General features: G+C 46.1%; 1 protein-coding gene across 1 annotated transcript in view; it reads right to left on the bottom strand.

Moving 5' to 3' along the window:
• The window catches only part of KCNK10 (potassium two pore domain channel subfamily K member 10), a gene marked incomplete at its 5' end in the record, with an annotated part of 116,657 nt that overhangs the window by 42,521 nt on the left and 53,137 nt on the right, over positions 1-20,999 (bottom strand). The window contains 2 exons of the mRNA XM_084240664.1: positions 172-289; positions 20,082-20,416. Coding sequence (XP_084096790.1) covers positions 172-289; positions 20,082-20,416 — 453 coding nt within the window. The remainder of the gene's footprint in view (positions 1-171; positions 290-20,081; positions 20,417-20,999) is intronic.

Raw genomic sequence — 20,999 nt, 5'->3', positions numbered from 1 at the left:
TCTGTTTTGCCTAGAATTGAAAGCCACCACAATTGACTGCATTAATCTGACAGTGTTTCATAAGCCTCCTTGGGACCTCAAACTGCTGTGTATTCTAAGGACAGAACATGAACTTGGCGCCATTACCCAGGACAGCCTGCAGAGGAAAAGAGATTAGCAAATTAATGGTACCTATGGTGGTGATGACAGTTCCAGCAAAGAAAAAGGCACTTCCAAGGTCCCAGTGACTGCTGTTGTTGGAAGAGTTTCCTATTGGACTTACGCCTGCGTTGTCAGCGTCAAGGGCATGCTGCAAAGAAAGTGAAAATGCATGAGCTCAGTTAGAAATTTTTATGAAGCTCAAGAACCTGCCATGATCTCTAGAGGACTGGCTAAGTGGAGGAGGGGACAGTCCTAAAGCGAAATAGTATACTTCATATACTTAAAAATTAAAAATTAGTTTTAAATGTAGTGGGGAGTAGGATAGTATGATGCGGTTAATGCGAAGTCCGCAGGCACAGGATTTTTGTAATCCAGGCACGGGTTATGCTTATGCTGTGCAGATAACAGAAAGGAGAGCAACCCAGTGAGGACATTCCTGCAAGGCAGAATTGCAACTGCTTTTCCCCTTTTCTGTTTTGTTAAAATGTTTATAAAAATGTAAACCCAAGAGCTTAGGCTTCTGAGTTAGACTGCCCCGGCTCTGCCCATTATTAACTTTAGAACTGTGGACAACTTATTTTAGCCTCTCTAAGCCCAAATGTCCTCATCTGCAAACAAGGGATAACAATAAATTTCCCCAAGTAGGTGTGAAGATTAAATGAGATGGCCCATGTCATGCATTTGGCCAATGCCCAGGCAGTCAACGCTGGAGGAAAGCAGCCTTTTTGTGATTTCATTTCACCCTCCCAGCGCTCACACTGCTCGTTTTTAAAGTGAGCAATGACTCTTCTCTGACTACTGGAATTGGAGTTTCATGCATCTTAAAATTCCCAGTAAGTGGGCTACAATGATGACCCAATCTCATCTGACACTATAAAAGCATCCATCCCAGACATCATCCTCCTGGAGACATCTGCTTATGCCTTTGCACCTGTGCTCTGGCACCTGTGCACCTCCCTCAAAACGGACCATCCCTGCAGGGGCTAACCCTGGCTCACTTCTCTGGGAAACAGGTACACAATAAGGCAAAAAGCTTCAGCAGCCTTTCCTGACTTGGGCCTGCCACCCATTTTCAGAGCAGGGGGTACGGAGGGTACACTGTCAGAGCTGAGCACCCCACACTGTTCAGACAGGTGAACTGTAGTAAGGAAGTGAACAGCTGGGGGCCCCAGAGAGGGGTGGTAGACATGAGAGCTACTTCTAGAACATCAAACAAAGTCTGTTCTCTGGACAAAATTGAAGTAACCCCAGGTGGCAACAGCAAGGCACAATTAAATATTGAAATGTTATTATATTAATCCTAAATAATGCCCATTAAGCTTTGTTGGAAGAGACAGATCGTGAGAGCCACAAATCAGAGTACGACTATAAAAACTCAGTCATCACCACATTTTGCCTTCATTAATCTGAAATATTTTGGTTTCTATACCAGGGACCACCAACCTTTTTTCAAAAAGGCTAGAGAGAAAATGATAAGGTTTTATGTGATGGTTCACACAGAGTTTTCTTTCACAACTGCTTAAATATGCAAAACCATCCTTAGCTGGGGTCATCCTTAGCAGGTCCCAGGCTGGCCTGGCAGACGCCAACGCAGGTAACTGGACAATACAAACACTCTATTTTATAGAAGTCTTTAGTTTATTCTTTGCTGCCTCTAGGACATGACCTGTTACGCCGGCCGCTGTTTCCAACATAAGCCCTCGCACCCCAGAATTTAAAATCCACCTGCACGGAATTTGTCCAGGTAGTCTTTGGCCAATGGTTGAAATCAGCCTAACCGACAACAGGGACTAACTAGGCTCTGCTCTGCTTTAGAGAAAATCAGTCCATGAGTTCTTTCTGGCAGGAAGATCTCCATTTCACTGTGCTTTGTGAGCATCTGCAGACCAAACCCCAGGCACCAGGGAGTGTTTATATTCAGCTAGGATGCACCCACCTGGAAATAATGCTTCAGGGACAGCTCTGGGCTTCAGTCACCTAGGTGGCCTCAAATCACACCCGCAATCCCTAATATTTACAACTGCATGAAGCTGCAAAGAGAGATCAGATTTGGTCAAGCCCCACTGCGCTGAGCACTGCACATAAGCACAGGCAGACCCGGGCTGCGTCTCAAACAGATTGTAGCAAAGACAAGTGGGATGATCATTTGCTTCATCCAAATCTGAAGGTCCCTTTTCACGTTTAATTTTTTTGAATTGTGCAAATTCATAAATATTTCATCTTAACATCCTCAAGGAACATGTTTGTCAGTTGAAAAGAAAGGAAACTAACACGTATTAGGAGCCTGTTCGGAGGCAGGCGCTTTAGGGGTGTCCCCTTTGACCCCTTCCACAACTGGTGTGTTATTCAATTTTATCCTTTTTACAACTTGCGAGGAAGGAATATTCTCTGTACTTTAGCACTAAGAAAATGTAACAGGGTGGTCCCCAGGAAAGGGGGAGGTTCCCTGCCCCACCCAAGGGAGGGTGGAGCTGAGCAGGAAGAGGAGAAGCTGCAGAAGAGACTGAGGAAGGAAGCAGGATGGAGCAAGGAGACCTGGAGGAGGCGCATGGAGCCTAGAGACATGTGAAGAAACTGCGCTTGTCTTTTGGTCGTGGACTAGGTGACACAGATGTGGGTGAGACCCGTGGGGAGGTGACAATGGCAGCTTTTATCTTGATGTTGATTTTGCTCTTTTCCTTCCGGGCTTGTCCAGTTGTTTGTGATCCTTTTCTGTGGGTCCCCACTGGAAGATGCTTTAGACTTGTAGCAGGCTTTGGGGCCTTGTTCTGGGCCAATCCCATTTGGATGGACTTTTACCCACGAGGGGACGGGTAACTCTGGATGCTTCATTTAGAAACTAGACTCTTTGCCTTACCTGTATTGTTTCCTAGTTTTATTAAAGTTCCTTCCCATTAAAGTCTCCTATGTTTTGTGTTGATGCGGCGGATGGCAGAACCCATGTAGAATAGGCAGGTTTGAGGGGTTTGGGCTGACCCTCTCCCTGTCCTATAACAAAAACAGACTCAGGAAAGCTGATTCTCTTTCCCCAGGACATACAGCCAAGAAATGAAGTCCAAATTCAAGCCCTAACTGACCATAAGCTATGGTTTTATCCTTTTCTCTACATGGGATACCCAGAACACACTTGTTCTGTCCCATCCCAGACCCTGATGAGGGCGATGACTGTCATTGTCCAAAAATTCAGGAGAAAGAAGGGACCCCACAGAAATTCAGGAGAAAGAAGGGACCCCACAGGGCTCCTTCCTAATCCACCCACTCCCACCCTGTGCACACAGAGGCACCAGGCTGCATTTGGCTGTTGGAAACCAGAAGGGTGAGGGTTTAACTGCTCTGCATTACAAATAAAAAAATTTTAATAAATAATTCAAAGTGGGGAAAGGTTGATTTTATACCCTGAAAGGAAAGGAGAGGAGAAAAGAAAGGAGACAACCTGAAAAGAGAGGAAGAGAAGAAAAAAGGATTGCCTGTGGATACGCGGGAGCCTCTTGAGCTCAGTTGCAAGATTTCCTGGGACTTCTGAAGCAGGTCCATCTAGCATGCAGCGTTAACTGGTGGTGATGCAAATTTCTCTCCTGCTCCTCCCAAGCTTCAGTAAAGTGAGCTACTCACGAAAATGCCCTGGGGAAAGTGGTTTTGTGGCAATTAAATACAAAGGTTGCTATGGGCACAATGGGGCCAGAGCAAGGTTTAGAGCCTGAAACAGTGGGGAGGAGGCGGGAAGTAAGCCCTCCAGCAAGCCACCAAGCTTGGGCTTGGACACTTACCAACCCCAGGAATAAAGTTCAATTCTCTCTAGATCCCCTGGGTCAGAAAGACTCCAGCAAACCACCAGAATGAAAATTAATCTGCTAACCCCAGTCATGTACAGACAAGAGAAAGCCAATACAAAGAGTATTATCACTTGAATGAATAGCATCATTTTTAACTCTGAATATTTCTGATTGAATTTACAGTTCTAACTTTATTTATTTTCTAAAGTATTTTCTAATGATCATAATTGTTTGACTTCAAGTAAAACTTCAAATTAAATACATTTGCTTTTTAAGTTGTTTTTTTTTTTTTCTTTCTCTCTCTGCATTCAGGCTGCAAATGTGACCAGCTGGTTAGAAATGTTTGAATGCATAGATAATGCAATGAGCTAAGGCACATAACAGGATCAGTTATGTGGCAGAGATTCTCAAACTGAATGCAGATCTCGTGTTCACATAGGTGTGCAATCATTATCTGGTTCACAGAGGTCTCAAGGGGTTCAGAACCAAAAATCAGACTAGGGTATGAGATCTTCAAGCTGCCAAGAAAGGGTACACTAGATTGAAGACACTACTTCATCCCACCACTTCTTGCATTTCCTTTTTAGCTGCTAAGTTGCAGTTTCCAGCACCGACCCAGTAAACAATTCATGAGCAGATGCTTAAATCAATAATAAATGAATGAACAAATGAAAGTAATACAGTGAAGCACATGATCTTCCCAGAGGTGTGAAAGGAAAGCATTGATTTGTATATGAAATCAGACAAATATAAGAAACCCAACAAAAGGAAATATGATTGACTGATTATTCAAGAAAAAAAAAAACAGAGAGGTAAACGTGGGCAAAATCTAAGGGAATCAGTTTCTTACAGAGAGTAGAACAGAGGTTACCAGGGCTGGGGTGAGAGTAGGGAGATGTTTGTCAAAGAACAGAAACTTCCAGTTCTAAGATGAGTAAGTCCTGGAGATCCTGTGTACAGCATGGTGACCATAATTAATAACACTGTGCCATATAATTGAAAATTGCTGAGAGCTGATCTTAATTGTTCTCGGCACTGAAAAGGAATGGTAATTATGTGACATGATGCAGGAGTTAACAAGGCAATCATTTGGAATGTATGTGTATCGAATCAACACCTTATGCACTTACTCTTGCACAATGTTACGTGACAATTATATCTCAAAAAAAACTGGAACATAAAAGAATCTCTCTCCACCTCCCCGTCCATCCATCCCCAATCATTAGGACAGCCTGAAAGGTAAAACAGAGAAACTACAGCCTCTCACCGAAAGGGTAGTGGCTGGTGTCTGAGGTTGAGATGAAGGATGAGAGAAGGGGGGAGTAAAGATCCCTCAGAGACCCCCAGCAGTCTCTGGCTCCACAAGTTCCCCCGTTGCTGTAATCCCACAAGGCAATGCCAGGCTGCATAAATCACTGTTCGGACACAGGAGGTGCCGCCCTGAGTGTTAGCACCGCGCTGGGATGAATGATGAGCCACAGAGGACCACTAACTGTCTGTGGCTTTTCTCCTATGATCTGTGTACTCAGTGAGATCATCCATTCTCTGTTTCCTTATGTGGCACCAAAAAGAAAGGCAAACAAAGGTAGAGCAATAATCGCTTGGCTTGTGTGAGATGTGCTGAGCAACAGAACCAATTGGAGTCAATCGCTAGGGTGATGGATCGGCTGATCGGTGGATCAACTCAGGACACTTGCAGAGTGGGAAGGGGCTCCATGAATAATCACACTGGGACCCCAGGGCAGGGGCACCCAGGAAGTGCTTATGCCGCTGGGGCACCCAGGTGGCTCCGGGGGCCTCAGTGCCAGAGGGCATAGTCAGCAAAGAGTTTTAGAAGTTTGACTTTCAGGCAGGGGTTGAGGTGGGATGAGGAGATGAGTACAGAAAACAGCTTCGTTAATGCATTGAAAGTAAAAAAAAATTAAAAAAAAATAAAATAAAAATATGGCCTCCCCTGGTGGCGCAGGCAGTTGAGAGCCGCACTATGAAGCTGTCCGCAGCCTCTGCAGCGCCGGTTCGATCCCAGCCAACAGGCGAGGGTCCCACATGGTACTGCAGACCTCTCCTGTGGCGCCCGCTGCTCCCCTCAGCAGTGTATTTTCTCAGTCTGCCTATTCTATTCCCAGCTCTGTCTCTGGTGAGTCCTCTCACCCTCCAGCACATCAGGACTGTATCCCGGTTCTTGTATAAATAAATAAATAAATCGTTAAAAACAAATGTATTGAAGGTGTGTGTACTTTGAACCATTAATGAACAGAAAGAAAACCACAGAGCCTGTGTGCAAAGGCAACTGGCAGCCCACATTCATTACAGCTCAAAAGTGCCTCTAATAAGCCCCAAACTCCACCCAAGACAGCAGCTCATCCCACCTCCTCATACATCCACAGCAGAAGGGCCTCAGGTTAGAAGTGGAAGTGCCACATTAATTTGTTGGCCATGGTTACCTTTCATTTCTCCCTCTCAGCAAGTACTTCCTAGCTAGATAGTTCACAGCATCAGAACTGAGTACGCTGGGATGGGGGTGGAGGGCCGGGTGCAAGGCCACATCCAATGTTTTAAATAATGGAGAGATGGTATCCAGAGGAGACCAGGAGCCACGCCTGCCAGGCCAGGCACCAAGTAGCTGATTCCCAGAAGCCTCTGCTTTGGGACACAGAGGCAGGGCATGTAAGCACCTGCTACTACTACTGCAAGAGAAAGTTCTTGAATAAAGTGGCAAGCATTCCTCCTGCCCAAATTACCCCACTTCTCTGAGCCTTAGGGTCCTCATCTGTAAAATGAGGGGACTCTTCCTCACAGCACTGTATCAAGATTTTTTCTAACTTACCTATGACTTTGGACAGCCTGCCTTGGTCACTGGTCTATGATTAGAGGAAGAGCAACAGTAATGCCTCCTGAGCACTCACTAGCACATAGACGACTGCCGGCCTAGAGGATGGCATTGCCAACACCTCCGTGGGACACAAGACTTAGAGTGGACACGTGGCCTCACCCACGGCCACATGGCAAAGTTAGCAAGCTCTTGGTATTGTCACCAAAAACCCATCACTCCAGATACTGGAAAGGCAGCTTCTGTGTTCTTCTTTCTCCCTTTCTCAGACCCTCCTCTTGGCCCAACTTCCAGCCTCTGGGCAGAGCAGATAAGTTCCCATCCAGGCTGGGACACCTCAAGTGCTGAGAAGCAGGGGAACTGTGACTTCAGCACCCCCAGGCAGATGGCGGCCGGGCCTGCCTGAGTGGACTGGCCGTCACATCACCTCAGGCTCTCAGGCAATTAAATGCTCACAATTAAATGCTCACAAAAACCAGGCCAAGCCATAAAAAGTTAAAGAGAAAAGTACCTTCAGTGCCATGATGAATATTATGGTGATGTTTATTTTCCTACTGTCCTATATATCCAGTTATGTGCAAATATTAGCCTTTCCTTGGAGGGGAGAAGGGGAAGCATGAGGCTTTCATCGGAGCTTTACAACCTGGTTATAAATCTAAGGCAAAGGCCACCTGCAGAACGGACAGGACAGTGGAGCATCAGTTTAAAGAATAAAAGAGAAACCCAAGATGAGCTAGGCCATCACCTAGAGCCTATGTTCTTAGATAAGCTAGCTTTCCTTGCTACCACTCTTTTTTTGTTTGTTTCCTGAGGGGGGTGTGTGAGGTGGGTGGGGGAGTGGAAAGTTCCAACATTCACTTTATTAGCGCCTGGGTATACACCAATGACTAATCTATCTAAACATTGTCATATGAAGCCAAACCATATTTGGGGGAGTTCTTTTAGCTTCCAAATTATGCCTTGCAATGTAGAATTCATTTTCTTTCTCATTGACTACTAGGAAGGATGAAATAAGAGATATTTTATAAATCACGAGGAAGCTATCAAGTCCACTAAGAAGTGGGGTACAGCCGTGTATTCTGATAAGATCAATAAATTTTCAGTCTAACTGTCATCCTTTCATCTCAGTTTGGATTCAGCCTCTACATAATGAATCACAAATTTTCCAAGCAATGTTGAAAAATCACATGGTCCTGAGGAGAATGTTTGATGTATTCCCTGCTCTCTCTGCACTCGAGATCAAAGATGAGTCTGTGCCATTTTGGGGGAATGATTGGGCTACAAAAGCAGTCAGGACTCTGATTCAATGCAGAGTGAGCCAAACCAAAGATGGCACCTCTTCCTGTTGCTATCACATTGGACGGAAACTGAGCTTCAACAGCCAATTCATAATAGAATGAAAAAGTGATACTTCTGCCATCTTGTTTTCATTGTAGATATTTACTGACACTAGTTCTAGCTCTTGAGTGCTCACTATTAGTCCCAAATTAATATTTCATTTCCTGTGCCCCCTTAGAGTCTGTGTCTGCACCTCTTTCTGATAAACACATTGATAATGAGGCAGGCAAGGAAGTAGACACAATCCCAGAGACTTTGAAGAAAGTTCCAGAATACTCATCAAAATAATCATAGTAGTCAGCTTTCACAATGTGCCAAGCTCTGCCTTCTTATCTTACTCAGTCCTTGCAAAAACCCTGTAAGGATCCCTATTATTAGAACTGGACTTTTAGTATTGAACTTCATGGATTATCCACAGATGCTGATTTATAATGATGCACACCTGAAATCATTTAACATTATAATGCAATGCTGATTCAATGAAAGAATTAAAATAAATAATCCTATTATCTTTTCTAATTTGTAAATGAGACATCAGTAAATAGAAGTAACTGTCCACAGTTACCATAATAGATAAGAGTGAGCCTTAATAGAACTAGTTAAAAGTCCACTTTCCCCTAGATAGCGCCCTGCAGAGCATTTTCTAATGCTCATCTGTTATGTCACCTTCTTCCCCCTGACAAGGGACAATATAGAGAAGTAGAAATTTGTATTTATAGTCCTCATTTTTCAAAGAATATAAGGTTAAGCCCTCACTTACTTGATAAAGTAATGTTGTATTAGCAAGCTTTCCATTTCTTCAGCCCATTTCCACCAGAAAGGAAAGGAAAATATGTGTTTTCAGTAAAAACTGATAAGCTACATTTATGTGCATACCTGAATGCTAACACACATCTATTGGTTTGAAGTAGGCTCTACTGACCCAGCCTCAACACCTTATGTGAACACACAGAGCCATGTCCCTGCAGTGCCCAGCTAACGAGTAATCATTACTCTCTGCAGCTTTTGCACAAGTGAATGACTTTTTGAGGTCCCACAGATTGAGTCAGAGACTCTTACCCCATGAATAGGGTTCTGAGTGTTCCCTTATCTTCTTGCACCAACCACTGTAACAACTCAAGCCAACTCGGTCTCCCTATTGGGGAGAAGAGAGCATCGTGGTTAAAAAGCAGGAATTCTGGGGCCTCCCTGGTGGCAGAGGTGGTTGAGCGCAGCGCTGTGCAGCTGTCCACAACTTCTGCAGTGCCGGTTCGATACCTGTAGGCCTCAGAGCAACCCACATGGCGAGCAGACCTCTCCTGTCTCACCCGCTGCTCCCCTCAGCAGTGTATTTCAGTCAGTCTGCCTGTTCTGTTCCCTGCTCTGTCTCTGGTGAATCCTCTCACCCTCCCATGCAACTGGCCTGTACCCCGGCTCTTGTATAAATAAAATAAATTTAAAAAAAAAAAAAAGCAGGAATTCTGGAGGCAGAGCCCTGGACCCAGACCCCAGTTCTACTTCTCAGTTAAGCATGGGCAAGGTAACTTCTCTGTTCCTTGGTCACTTACCCAGATCATGATAATGATCAAATGATCCATTGCTCATAAAGCATTTAGAGCACTGCCGGGCTCTAGAATACTCCAGCACGTTGACCACACTACAAGTTTCTGGAGGGCAGCGAGTAGGCATCTTGCATCTTTGGTTACTTTTTTCTAATCATAAGAGCCTAACACAGGAATCTAGAAAACTTAAATAAGGGACCAGGAAAAAGAATAACTATAAGAAAGAAAATATCAAAATCAACAAACAACTATGAACCAGAGACACTCTATGGGGGATAGGGGGGCAGGGAAAGGAGGGCTTGGGGTCAAAATAAGGGGGTTGTAATTAATTGTATGGGGAATATAAAAATAAAATTTAAATTAAAAAAAAAGAGCCTAACACAGCACCTGCTTCATGAAGGCATTCTATAAATATTAATTAGCTAAATGAATGCATTTAATGACAAGTAATAAAAATAATTGTGCAAGCCACACATCTCGTCAAATCTCATCTATCCAGACTCTCATCTATCCAGACTTTGACCGCATGTGACTGTGCGTGACTCGTACAATTTCACTTCACTTTAAACGAAAAGCAAACACATGCACATTTGTATATAAATGTGGACACAGTAGCATTTATTTCTGGCTCTTTGTTTTATTTTTATGAGAGTTTTTTTTGGAACATTGAATCCTCATTTGCACATTCATCTTTCCCGAGGCATGCCAATTTCCATTAGCAATTTAATTTAGGGTTTAAAAGCTTTAGATCTTCTTCACTAAACAGAAAGGGACTCAACACCCCCAGGGATAAAAACAATAATAATAATGAACTGGAGGCCTGGAGAGATAGGCGGGAGGCTGCAGGTCCCATTTCTCAGGCCTTGAACAATCTTCTGTGTGACCATTAAGCTTCACCAGAGAAATGTCAGTGCCTCTGATCTCAGGGCCTCAGCTGCAGGAGTCACCTTAAGCAGTCAGAGCTGTGTCCTAGGGCATAAAAAACCCTGCACTCACGAGGGGTCGGTCCCCCAGAGCCTGGGCTCCTACCTAACTACAATCTAAGCTCCTAGCACAAAAGGCTGCTTGGAAGAACGGACTGCCCAGGGCACAGGAGAAGTCTTATCTTGCTCTGCCTGGATACACGGCAGGGGGTTCCACAGGCTACTGACCAGACAGCTCATGTGCTAGGAATCCCTTAACATCCTTACAGTTCAATAAACATAAAGCTTAGGTGGCTATCATTAACCAGGGATCTGCACAAAGATGATAAATGATTTGAGGGGAATACTATTGACAACCAGACTGAATAGAAAGGAATTCTATTGCAGAGGAACAAAAATCATTTTCTGCTTTGCTTTTGTAAAGGGTCTAAATGAAGGGCTCTCAGTCTCTAAAACAGATATTAAAAGCGCCATTCACTCATTTCTCAAACCTTAAGCATCTTCTCCGGGCAAGCCATCATGCCAGGCCTGAGGGATTTACCCATAAAAGACAGAGTCTCAAAGAGCTCGCAGCCATGGGAAGGAGACAGATGAGAAAAATAGTAATCGCCCAACAGAATCCACTAAGTGTAGAGATGAGCTTGAATGCTTGGCGCTGTGGGCCAAGCAGAGCTCCACCCAGCAGGAGGATCACAAAGGCTTCCCCCCTGGAGTTGGGTTTTAGCTTCTCTGAGGATAAATCAGTTCAGAAATCCAAAGCAATATACTTAGGGGCCTCCCTGGTGGCACAGCGATTGAGCACTGGGTTACAAAGCTCTCTGCAGTCTCTGCAGCACCGGTTCCATCCCCGGCCACCAGCAAGGGTCCCACATGGTGCACAGACCTCTCCTGCCACGCCTGCTGCTCCCCTCAGCAATGTACTTCATCAGTCTGCCTGTTCTGTTCCCGCTCTGACTCTGGTGAGTTCTCTCACCCTCCCGTGCTTCGGACTGTACCCAGTGCTTATATAAATAAATAAATCTTAAAAAAAAAAAAGAAGACGTTTAAAAAACAAACAAACAAAGCAATACATTTAGCAGAGTTGGCACTCTATAAACATTCAGTTGACGGAGGAATGAATGTAAAAAACCAGCTCTTACCCACCACTGCTGCCGTTTGGATTTACAAGAAGAGCTGAAATAGCAATGTATTGATTGATCAGATCATGTCCCCTTGCTGCTGGAAATGTAACCACAGCTTCACTGTGCTTAGGATAAAGCCCAGGCCCTGCATGGCTTGGTCCCTGCCTGTTTCCTTTCTAATTACCAACCACGTTCCCTTCGCTCACTGACCTTTGGCCACTGTGACGCCCCTTCTCCCAAATCTTGAGACGTCCAGGGCTTCTTTCTTCCATGGCCTTGGCACTCAGCAACACCTGATAGAATCCCACCCTCCTAAAGTCAGTTCTCCTACCCACATGCCCAAAGCTCTCTCTCCCTCTTTTTTCCAACATTCCTCCTTGTTCTAGTCACGTTTCTTTATGTGATCATATGCATAGGGTTTGCTTCTCCTCACTACCTGTAAGTAGGGTAACCACATCATTTATCTTTCAAACCAGCACACTTTTTAGAGAGAAAGGAATACTGTTAGTAATTATTCCAAAACCCTGGAAACTAGGATGTTTGGCCATCCTAGCTATTCCCTCCAAGAGGGCAGAGAGTATGTCTGTCTTTTACTCACAATTCTGACCCCAATATTTAGCACTGTGTGTGGCACACAGCAGACAGTCAAGAAATTTGTTGCATTAATGAATGGAATAGTAAGTGAATGAGTGAGTGAATGGTTGGGTGGGTGAGAGGGTAAGTAGCTGAGTGAGTGAGGTGAATGAGTGAGTGAGTGAGTGAGTGAGTGAGTGAGTGAGTGAGTGAGTAGGTGAGTGAGTAATTAGGGACTGGCAGCAGAAAATGGTAAATGTCACAGCAGCCTTGGGAATGTTCCTGGATCATGCAAATTAACCAACACCTTCCACTTCTGGAGAAAACTGACTGGCAGCTCAAAATCTCCAGTCCTCCCCTATGTGTAGAACAGCAGTTTCGGTCACCATGGCAACATCAAAGGTCCAGGCCCGGGACCAAACCACTGCCCCAGGCCTCTCATACAGGTGCCCACATCTTCAATGAAATCCTCCTCGACCAAAGTATGGTGGAATGGGGCCCAAAAGGCAGAGCCAGAGATGAACACTGGACAACCTGGCCTTGGCATAGATGTCTCTGTGCATTGGGAAAGTTATAAATCCAAGGGACAAAGGTGGAAGAGACTGGGTGTCAGAAGGCAAGTGCTAACTCTCACGAAAGACCTCTCCCATCATGCTGTTTGAGTGGATTGTTCCTTAGCTAAAAGGAATCTGTCTTAATACACACTTAACCCCACACTTTCTGACCCGCTATATCAAGCCAAGGATAGAGCCTGAATAGAGCCTGACTAAGAGCCTGGGCTCTGGCATCAGGAATATCAGACTCTAGTCCCACTTTTGCCACTGGCTGGCTGCAAGAACTCGACCAAGTACCTGGCCTCTATTCCAGTGGGGTGAAAAGTGAGGCTCAGGCATAGATAGGAACCCCCTGGTGCCACGTCTGCACACAGTCAGTGCTTAATAAACAGGGTGGAATCGTAGTCATCCAACACACTTGAGGTCCAAGTACAGAGCAAATGATCTAAAATTCTAATAATTTTTTTAACAAAAGAGAAAAGTCCCTACAAGATGGTACAGTGAAAGCCAGTGACAAATGTCCTGTTCACCAACAGAAAATAAAAGGTGGCTGAATGGTCAAGGAGGGGAAGGAAGCAGGAGGAGCCATATTCGGCCATGCCTCCTACTCCCAGGCCCTTCTAGGCTGAGCCCACGGCAGCCAGATGAAAGCATCAGAATTTCTTCAGACAAACGACCTGGATGGAAGGTGCTGTTCTGAAGTCAAGAAGGTTCTGAGAAGTTAAGTCATTTTTGAAGACAAGGACTGAAGTATGAGGGCTTGGGAGGCAGGGAGGAGTCAGCCTTTAAGACAGTGAGGTAACCTGCTCACTCACGGGGCTGGGTGGGGGAAGCGGGTTTGGTCAGGCTGCCCCCAGGGACAGTATCCAGTGAGGGAGGAGGCTTTGCTTGCTTGTGCCACATCTAGGTATTTAGACTAGAAGATCCCAGTCCTTCCTGGCGGGCACCTCATCCAACTCTAAACCCACTCCCATGAAACATGACTCTATGACCAGGAGAAATCAAAGCCACGCATCCCCCACGGAAGACATTCCAGGTCCTCCAACGTCTGAGTTCACAAGCTAAGGGCCGCAGCTATGGGTCATCACCATCCAGGCAGGTGGAAGCATCCGGCCTCCCTGGGGAGTCAGGGAGGCCCCCTCATGCTTTTGTTCCATGAGGACCAAGCAAGATGAATGCTTCACTGCCTTCTCCAAGACCAGCCAGGACACCAGTCCCTGAGGCTGCTGTACCAGGAACAGGGAAATGAGCAGTCACAGCAGGCGAGTGTCCAGGACAAAGAAGCACTTGGGCTGGAGCAACTGTCAAATCAAGCTCCTGAATCCACAACTTAAAAAAGACCTTCAAAGCACCTGATTACAAAGAAATGCAAGCACTCCAGGGGTGCCGATCACAGTCCACTTGGTTCCTTCCCTGCACTTGACGTGGAGAATGAAGGAACAGGGGTGAGAACTCCTTTCTCCCGCTGCCAGGTCTCTGCCAGGTGCTTTATGTGGGTCTATTCCGTCTCTTCCCTGACCGTGACTTACCCTCCTTGAAAATAGACTCCCTTGACAACAATCCACCTGGTTTCCCCCAGAAATTCTTCTCCCTCCCTTCTTTTCCTTGGAGTAAAAGCTTGAATTAAAGACCCAGAGGTAGTGTTGGGGATACGCACCACTGACAAAAATGAGCAGGACAGCTCCATGGTTAGACCCATGGGCGCTGGAGTATGGCTTCCCAAAACTCCAATCCCAGTTTAAGCACCTACTGGCTGTGTGATCTTGGGCAAGTGGCCGAACTTCTTGGAATTTACTGGTTCATCCATAAAATGGAAGGATGATCAGAGCACCAGGCTGTGGGCTTGTTGCAAGGGTTAAATGAGCTGACAGATTGAAGCACTTAGAGGGTGCTGAGAGGAAAGTAAACAACCAATAAGTGCTTGCTATTTTTTATTATTACCTCCCTATTACAGCCATCCGCAGATTCCCGCACATGGCCTCAGGGGTAAGATTCAGGAGATGGATAGACCTTGCATGTCCTCCATGGGCTGCTCTGGGCCCCAGGGCACTAAATTAGAAGATCTGTGTGCTCACGCCTCACTGGGGCCCAAACAACAATCAGGCACCAGGGACACCAGCCCTTTCACCTGGTCTCACTTTGAAATCAGTGGTTCTGCTCAGGTGACCTGCTCCTTGGGGGCTGCTTGAGTCTTGTGGGTCCCCAAGGTTCTCTGAAATGTGTGTCAAACCAGGCAGACAACAGCCAGGAGGAGCAGAGACGGCAGGAGCCAGGCAGCGTCTACTTGAAAAATATGAGGCTGGCATCCTCACCCAGCTCGGGATGAGATGACAATCCAGGTAGATGACAATCAGGATAGAGATGACAATACAGGTAGATGACAATCAGGATAGAGATGACAATCCAGGTAGCGGGGATAAGCACTCTCAAAGGACTCAAAAACTGCTACGCATTGAGCTCAAGCCCCAAAGACACCCCACAGGAATGTTGGTGGCCCTACCCAGTACCTGGCACTTGGGGGAACTTGCACTTTAACAGTAGAGGCGAGGCAAGAAAATCTGTCAATTAGAAAAGTCAGGATTTGAAAGCATCTCCAGTTATGCGGCTGCTCAGTGGACTCTGCCCAACGGGCACCACCGAAGCCCTTGCTGAAGGGGAAAGAGTCATTTGCTTTCTTGCTGTTTCTACTGAGGTAATGCTGGTTTATTTACATCAACATTTGTATTTTGGGAGTAGAGGAACCCCTTTCAGGTGTGGTTACCCTTGCGACCACTGCCACCAAAGCACCCATAAAAATGAATGATTTCAAGTCTCCTTTGTGGAATTCTCTTCAGTGTGGCCCTTCATCTCTTCCCATTTCTCACCTGTCCTGTTGCCATCTTCCCCTTGATTTTTCTTCCTCCAGTTTCTTCATCCAACACCCTCCAACCCAACAACCCATTGCTAAAAGAGTTAGTTCTCCAACTGAAAATTTCCATCATGTCACTACCTGGCTTCAGTCTTTCAGTGACTCCCCACTTCCCACAATATAAACCCCACTCACCCCCTCCAGCCTCCTCCCTCCCCAGACCCTACACCTCAAGCCACAGTGGCCACTTGAAGCTCCCTGGACAGACCACACACGAGGTCGGGATGACTTTCACCCATGATCTACCCATGTTCCTCATTTCTGCATGAGTGCGTGGTGGTGACGAGCCCGGGAAACACGATCAGACACCTGGGCTTGAATCCTGCTTACTAACAGGTGACCTTGAGCACGTAACTTCACCTCCTCTTTCCTCATTTCCTCCTCTGTAAATGGGCACAAAGACAATCCTCATAGAAGAGCTGTGGGGACTAGAGGAGATAACCAGCAGCCACAAAATTTTCTCATTTCTTCACCGCAACTTCCACTTTTTATGTATTTCAAATCGCTCCATTCCAATTACTTCTAATTAGTGGTTTATGTGCCTCTTCCTCCAGCGCTCCTTACCCTACTGACATGTTGGACTGGATAATTCTTTGTGATGAGGGGCCACCCAGGGCATTGGAGGCAGCACCCCTGGCCTCTTCCCACTCCAGGTCTGCATCTCCCAGTTGTTATGACCAAAACTATCTGCAGACTTTGATAGATGCCCCCGGGGCAAATTCCTTCCCCATTAAAAACCACTGCTTGCAACCCTGAGATCCTCAAATAACACTAACAGCAGCCGCGGCAATACTTTTTTTTTTTTTTTTTTTTTGAGCATTCACCACATGTCCAGCATTGTTCAAAGCCTTTCTCATGAATTATAGATCTGAATCCTCTCAAAACCCCAAGGGTGAGGGGCTTTAGGTGTATTTTATTGGCAAAGAACCAGGATCTCAGAGAGGTTAGTATCTTGCTTGAGGTGTGTCTTATTTATTCTACGCCAACACCTAGTGTGTTACCTGAACACACAGTAGGAGTTCAGTAACACACAGTAGGAGTTCAAAAACAATTTAAAGAATGTGGGAATGAATGAATGAGACATCTCCTCCATAACAACAATTCATCTTTCCTCCCCTTTCAGGAGTGATGACCCATCATTCTCTCCTGGAGTCCCACATTACCCCTTCAAGTGGTGCAGTTCATTGGAAGCCCCTCCTCCGAGCTATGGTTCTAAGCTCTGGAGACATTTCAGGGAGTGTGCAGTTCTGCTTAATCTGTGTTTGTATTAATGACATAGGCCACACCTCCCAGCTCAGCTTTATGAGGTCTAGAATCCAGTCTAGAATTCTGCCATTACCAGATAATTACTATCTGTATAATTTTTTTACTATCAATCACTCTTTTCAGACTCTGGTGAGATACAATAATATTATTCTTCCAGTGTAGAGCACACCACATTGAAACTCCACCCAAATGCTGGATTTTTTAAATGAGTATGGTGAGGCAACACTCCCCAGCCCACAGTGTGGACATTTTCATCCTACGAAGGAATCAAATTGACCTGGAGGACAAAATGTGATGGGTTAATTCCTGATTGACACAGGGTCAGCAAGTAAACCTGCTTAGCCTCTATTGTGAGAAAGACAATATTCAGTATAAATCCTGTAATCACAGTAACTGGAAATCTTAAGGTACAGCAGGTGCAAGACTGATACTCCTTGGGGAAAAGGACAAGAAATAGAGAAATGCTTTTGGTCAGGGAACAAGGAGCTCCAATGTTCTTCACTTGCTAAAATTTTGGAAAGTATTTGACATCCAGCAAATGTTTACAGGAGAGGGCCTCCCTGGTGGCACAGCGGTTGAACGCTGGGCTGCGGAGCTGCCTGTGGCCTCTGCTGCACCAGTTCGATCCCCGGCCGCTGGCGAGGGTCCCACATGGCATGCAGAACTCTCCTGCCGTGCCCGCTGCTCCCCTCAGCAGTGTCCTCCGTCTGTCTGCCTGTTCTGTTCCCCGCTCTGGCTCTGGTGAATTCTCTCACCCTCCCGCGCTTCTGACTGTACCCAGTACTTGTATAAATAAATAAATAAATCTTTAAAAAAAAATGTTTACAGGAGAGGTAAGCCTAGAATGAAGTAAGACTTTCTTACAGGACTGGGAGGCTCACTGGGGCAGGCCAGGCACTTAGCACCCCAGCTCTGCCACTTCCACCTCAATGTCTGGGAAGTTACTCAATCTCTTTTTAGCATCAATTTCCTAACCTGTAAAATGGGCCTAATAACACCAACTTTGGGTGTGGTTGGAAAGCTTAATGCTAGAAGGGATGCAAGGTGTCTAGCTCATAGCAAGGACCTAATAAAAGGCTTTTTTAATTGTTATAAAAAATGACCTCAAGGGCAGGCACACACATGCATGCATGCACACCTCATCTTACAGAGACACTTTCGAGGTGAAAGCAGGGGAAAGGCCTTAGTGGCAGCAGCAGCCTCCAGACTCCACCAACCTGTTCTTCATTCTGTCTTCTGAGTTCTTTCAGAAAGGAAATGAACAAAGGTGTAATTAAGCCCAGAAAGCTTATGGCAACGCCAGGTTGTAGATTTTGATATTTCAGTTCAAAAACATTTCCCTATGGGGCAATAATTAACCACAAACAATGCGTCATCCATACGTGGATGCAAAGATAATAAGAAACGCTCTCTTTTCCTCAAGATTCTCCCTGTGTAAGAAAGAAAAATTCGGGCATGAATCGAGATTCAATTCATCCATCTTTGAAGTGATTGTGTGTCTTGTAACTAAAATGATCTCACTCCACATGACAGCCTGGATAACATAGCTCCATTCTTACTTACAACTACTCCAGAATTGCAACTTTCATTGTCTGTGACTTTCTAGACCTTAAGACTCTGGCACAGATCACCACAAATTTGGTAGTATTTTCTGATGAAAGGAGAAAAAAGACAATACTGCCCAAGACAGAGTAATAGGAAAACACTGCCCTTGGATTTTAGCATTTTTAGTCTTATTTTTAAATAAAGATTGTAAGGCACAGGTATGAAATCATACATATTCTGAGCGTGAAAATACCTGTTCTACTCCCCACTGTCTCTGGTGAATCTTCCCAACTGCCCCCATTTCTGGCCTACACCCCAAATCTTCTACATAAAAATAAACAAAATTAAATAAAATTTTAAAATATATACATATGTCTATCTATTTAAGAGTCAAGGCAGATTATCAAAACTAATTTAAAAGAACACAACTTCTATGTATGTACCAGATCCTAAGTGGCCTCAGAATTCCCCTATCCTGCCAATGTTATTTGAAATAAATAATCAGCCAGCCCAGTCTTGCCAATCCTACAGATTCAGGGTTGCAGTAGCCCTTTGATTTAACATGAGTAACCCGGAGCCAGAAGGTGTGAGGGAAGCCATCTTTTCTACATCTCTCCCTTTCAAGTTTTAGGACTCCTGAAATGATGAGCCTCCCTTGCATCCATAATGCCACCACCTTCTCCGGGGGTACCCTTCGTGGTTCAGGTGGGGACGTAGGACAGGAAATCAGCTGCAGCCCCACAGACTGCCATCCTTCCTCACTTTCCAGAAGAAGCCCTCCAACTGGGCTCCAGACACTGGCCCTTCTCCTTCTGGGACTCAGTTCTCGCCAACTCCAATGGCCTCTCAGTCTTCCTGATGCACGTCCTGCCATCACACCACCTTGGGGGACTCTCCTCCCAGACTTTCCCAGCTCCAGTTCACCCTGCCAAGCCCACCCCACCCTGCTTTCAAGCCTTGCTTCTCTGGGTTGGAGTCTAGTTCTCTGCCTCCATTTCCCCATGGATCTTTTTTCCTTAATAGCCCAGGCAGGTATGGGCCTCAGCACCGTGCCTGACACACTGTGTGATGAAAAGCACAGTGTGCTTATTTCTATTATCTTTATTATCTCAAACCCATTAATTGACCTAAACTTCTCTCGTAAGTCACCAACACTCTTCTCCTGCCACACCTGGTGGCCTTTACTTGGCTTCATCTCGTGGACCTTGGGCAGGTTAATATAGCTCTGCTTATTAAAATTCTCTGAAGTCTAGGCCTCCCTCTCAGCCCAGACCTCAGAAGAGAAAGGTAACCAGCACGCATGGGTGGACTTGAATTTGAAACTCCAAAGCCCTGACCACCACATCCAAGAGCCATGACGCAGAACCTGGCCAGTCCCCACGTGGGCCACTGCCTTGCTCTCAGCTTCCTTGAGGGCTCAGCTCAGAGAGGCCCTCGCCTCCCCAGAGAGGCCCTCGCCGCCCATCCAAAGACGGCATAAGGGATGTGAGCAGAAAGTGAGCCAGAAGGAGCACACCGAGGCTGTCCTTTCTCCCCACGGGCGGCCATGGTTCGGCACCCCTACTCACCTGGATCAAGGTCTCCAGCTCCTGGGGGCTCACACACACGTGGTCCCGCAGGAATTCGGCCTTCTCCAGGGCGATGGTATTCTTCTGGCTGCTCTCAAAGGGCTGCTCCAGCGCGCGGAAGACCAGGCCGCCCGTGACCAGGTAGACCACCACGACCACAAAGATGGCGACCACCGTTTTCCACTTCATGACGGTCTGCAGGCCCCCCTGGGAGGTGCCTTCCATCCTGGCTACCACCGTGGCGCGGGAGGAGATGGACAGGCGTGGGGCCGGGTAGTGCCCGTTACTCGTGCCCTTGGACTGGCACACCGGGGGCGCGGCTGCAGGAACGGCCACTGAGGAAAGGGGGAGGGAGAGGGGCAGAGAGAGTTTGTTTATAAATACGAAGCACAGAACCTGTGAGAAACAAAGCACAGATGTCTTTCTCCAGCCGGCTTTCGAATGGGAGGATTAAAAACGGTGCAGTCCGGGAACTTGCTCAGTTGCTAGGTGCCTGCTTGAGTTCTACAAAAATGAGCACCCGCCGTGCTAGATTAATTTTTTAAGTATTAATTGCATTTGAAATGCTTATATTTTTCTACCACCATCCAATTTGGAAAGCTGTGTCTCTGCTACTGTCATTCATCTCCTCCCTCTGCCCCCTGGTTTGAGCAAAGTGGACGAGATATGACAGATCACCACATCTGATCAGAGGTAGAGAGTTCAACCTGGAGGAATAAAAAGAAGAGGGCGAGCCAGCCATGCTGTCCAAGAGCCGAGCAGAAATGAACATGGAGGAACTTAAAAAGGTCCCTTTTATCCAGGGCTGCAGTCGCAAAACAAAGAAAGACAGCCTGAGCGAGCTAGGAGAGACGGGCCCAGAAATCAGACACACACATACGGTAAAGGAAGTGTGAGAGAAGAAGGAGGAGGTAACCA

Source organism: Talpa europaea, assembly GCF_964194135.1.
Source record: "Talpa europaea genome assembly, chromosome: 8".
In the NCBI taxonomy this organism is placed as follows: Eukaryota; Metazoa; Chordata; class Mammalia; order Eulipotyphla; family Talpidae; genus Talpa; species Talpa europaea.
This window is presented reverse-complemented; position numbering and strand designations above follow the sequence as displayed.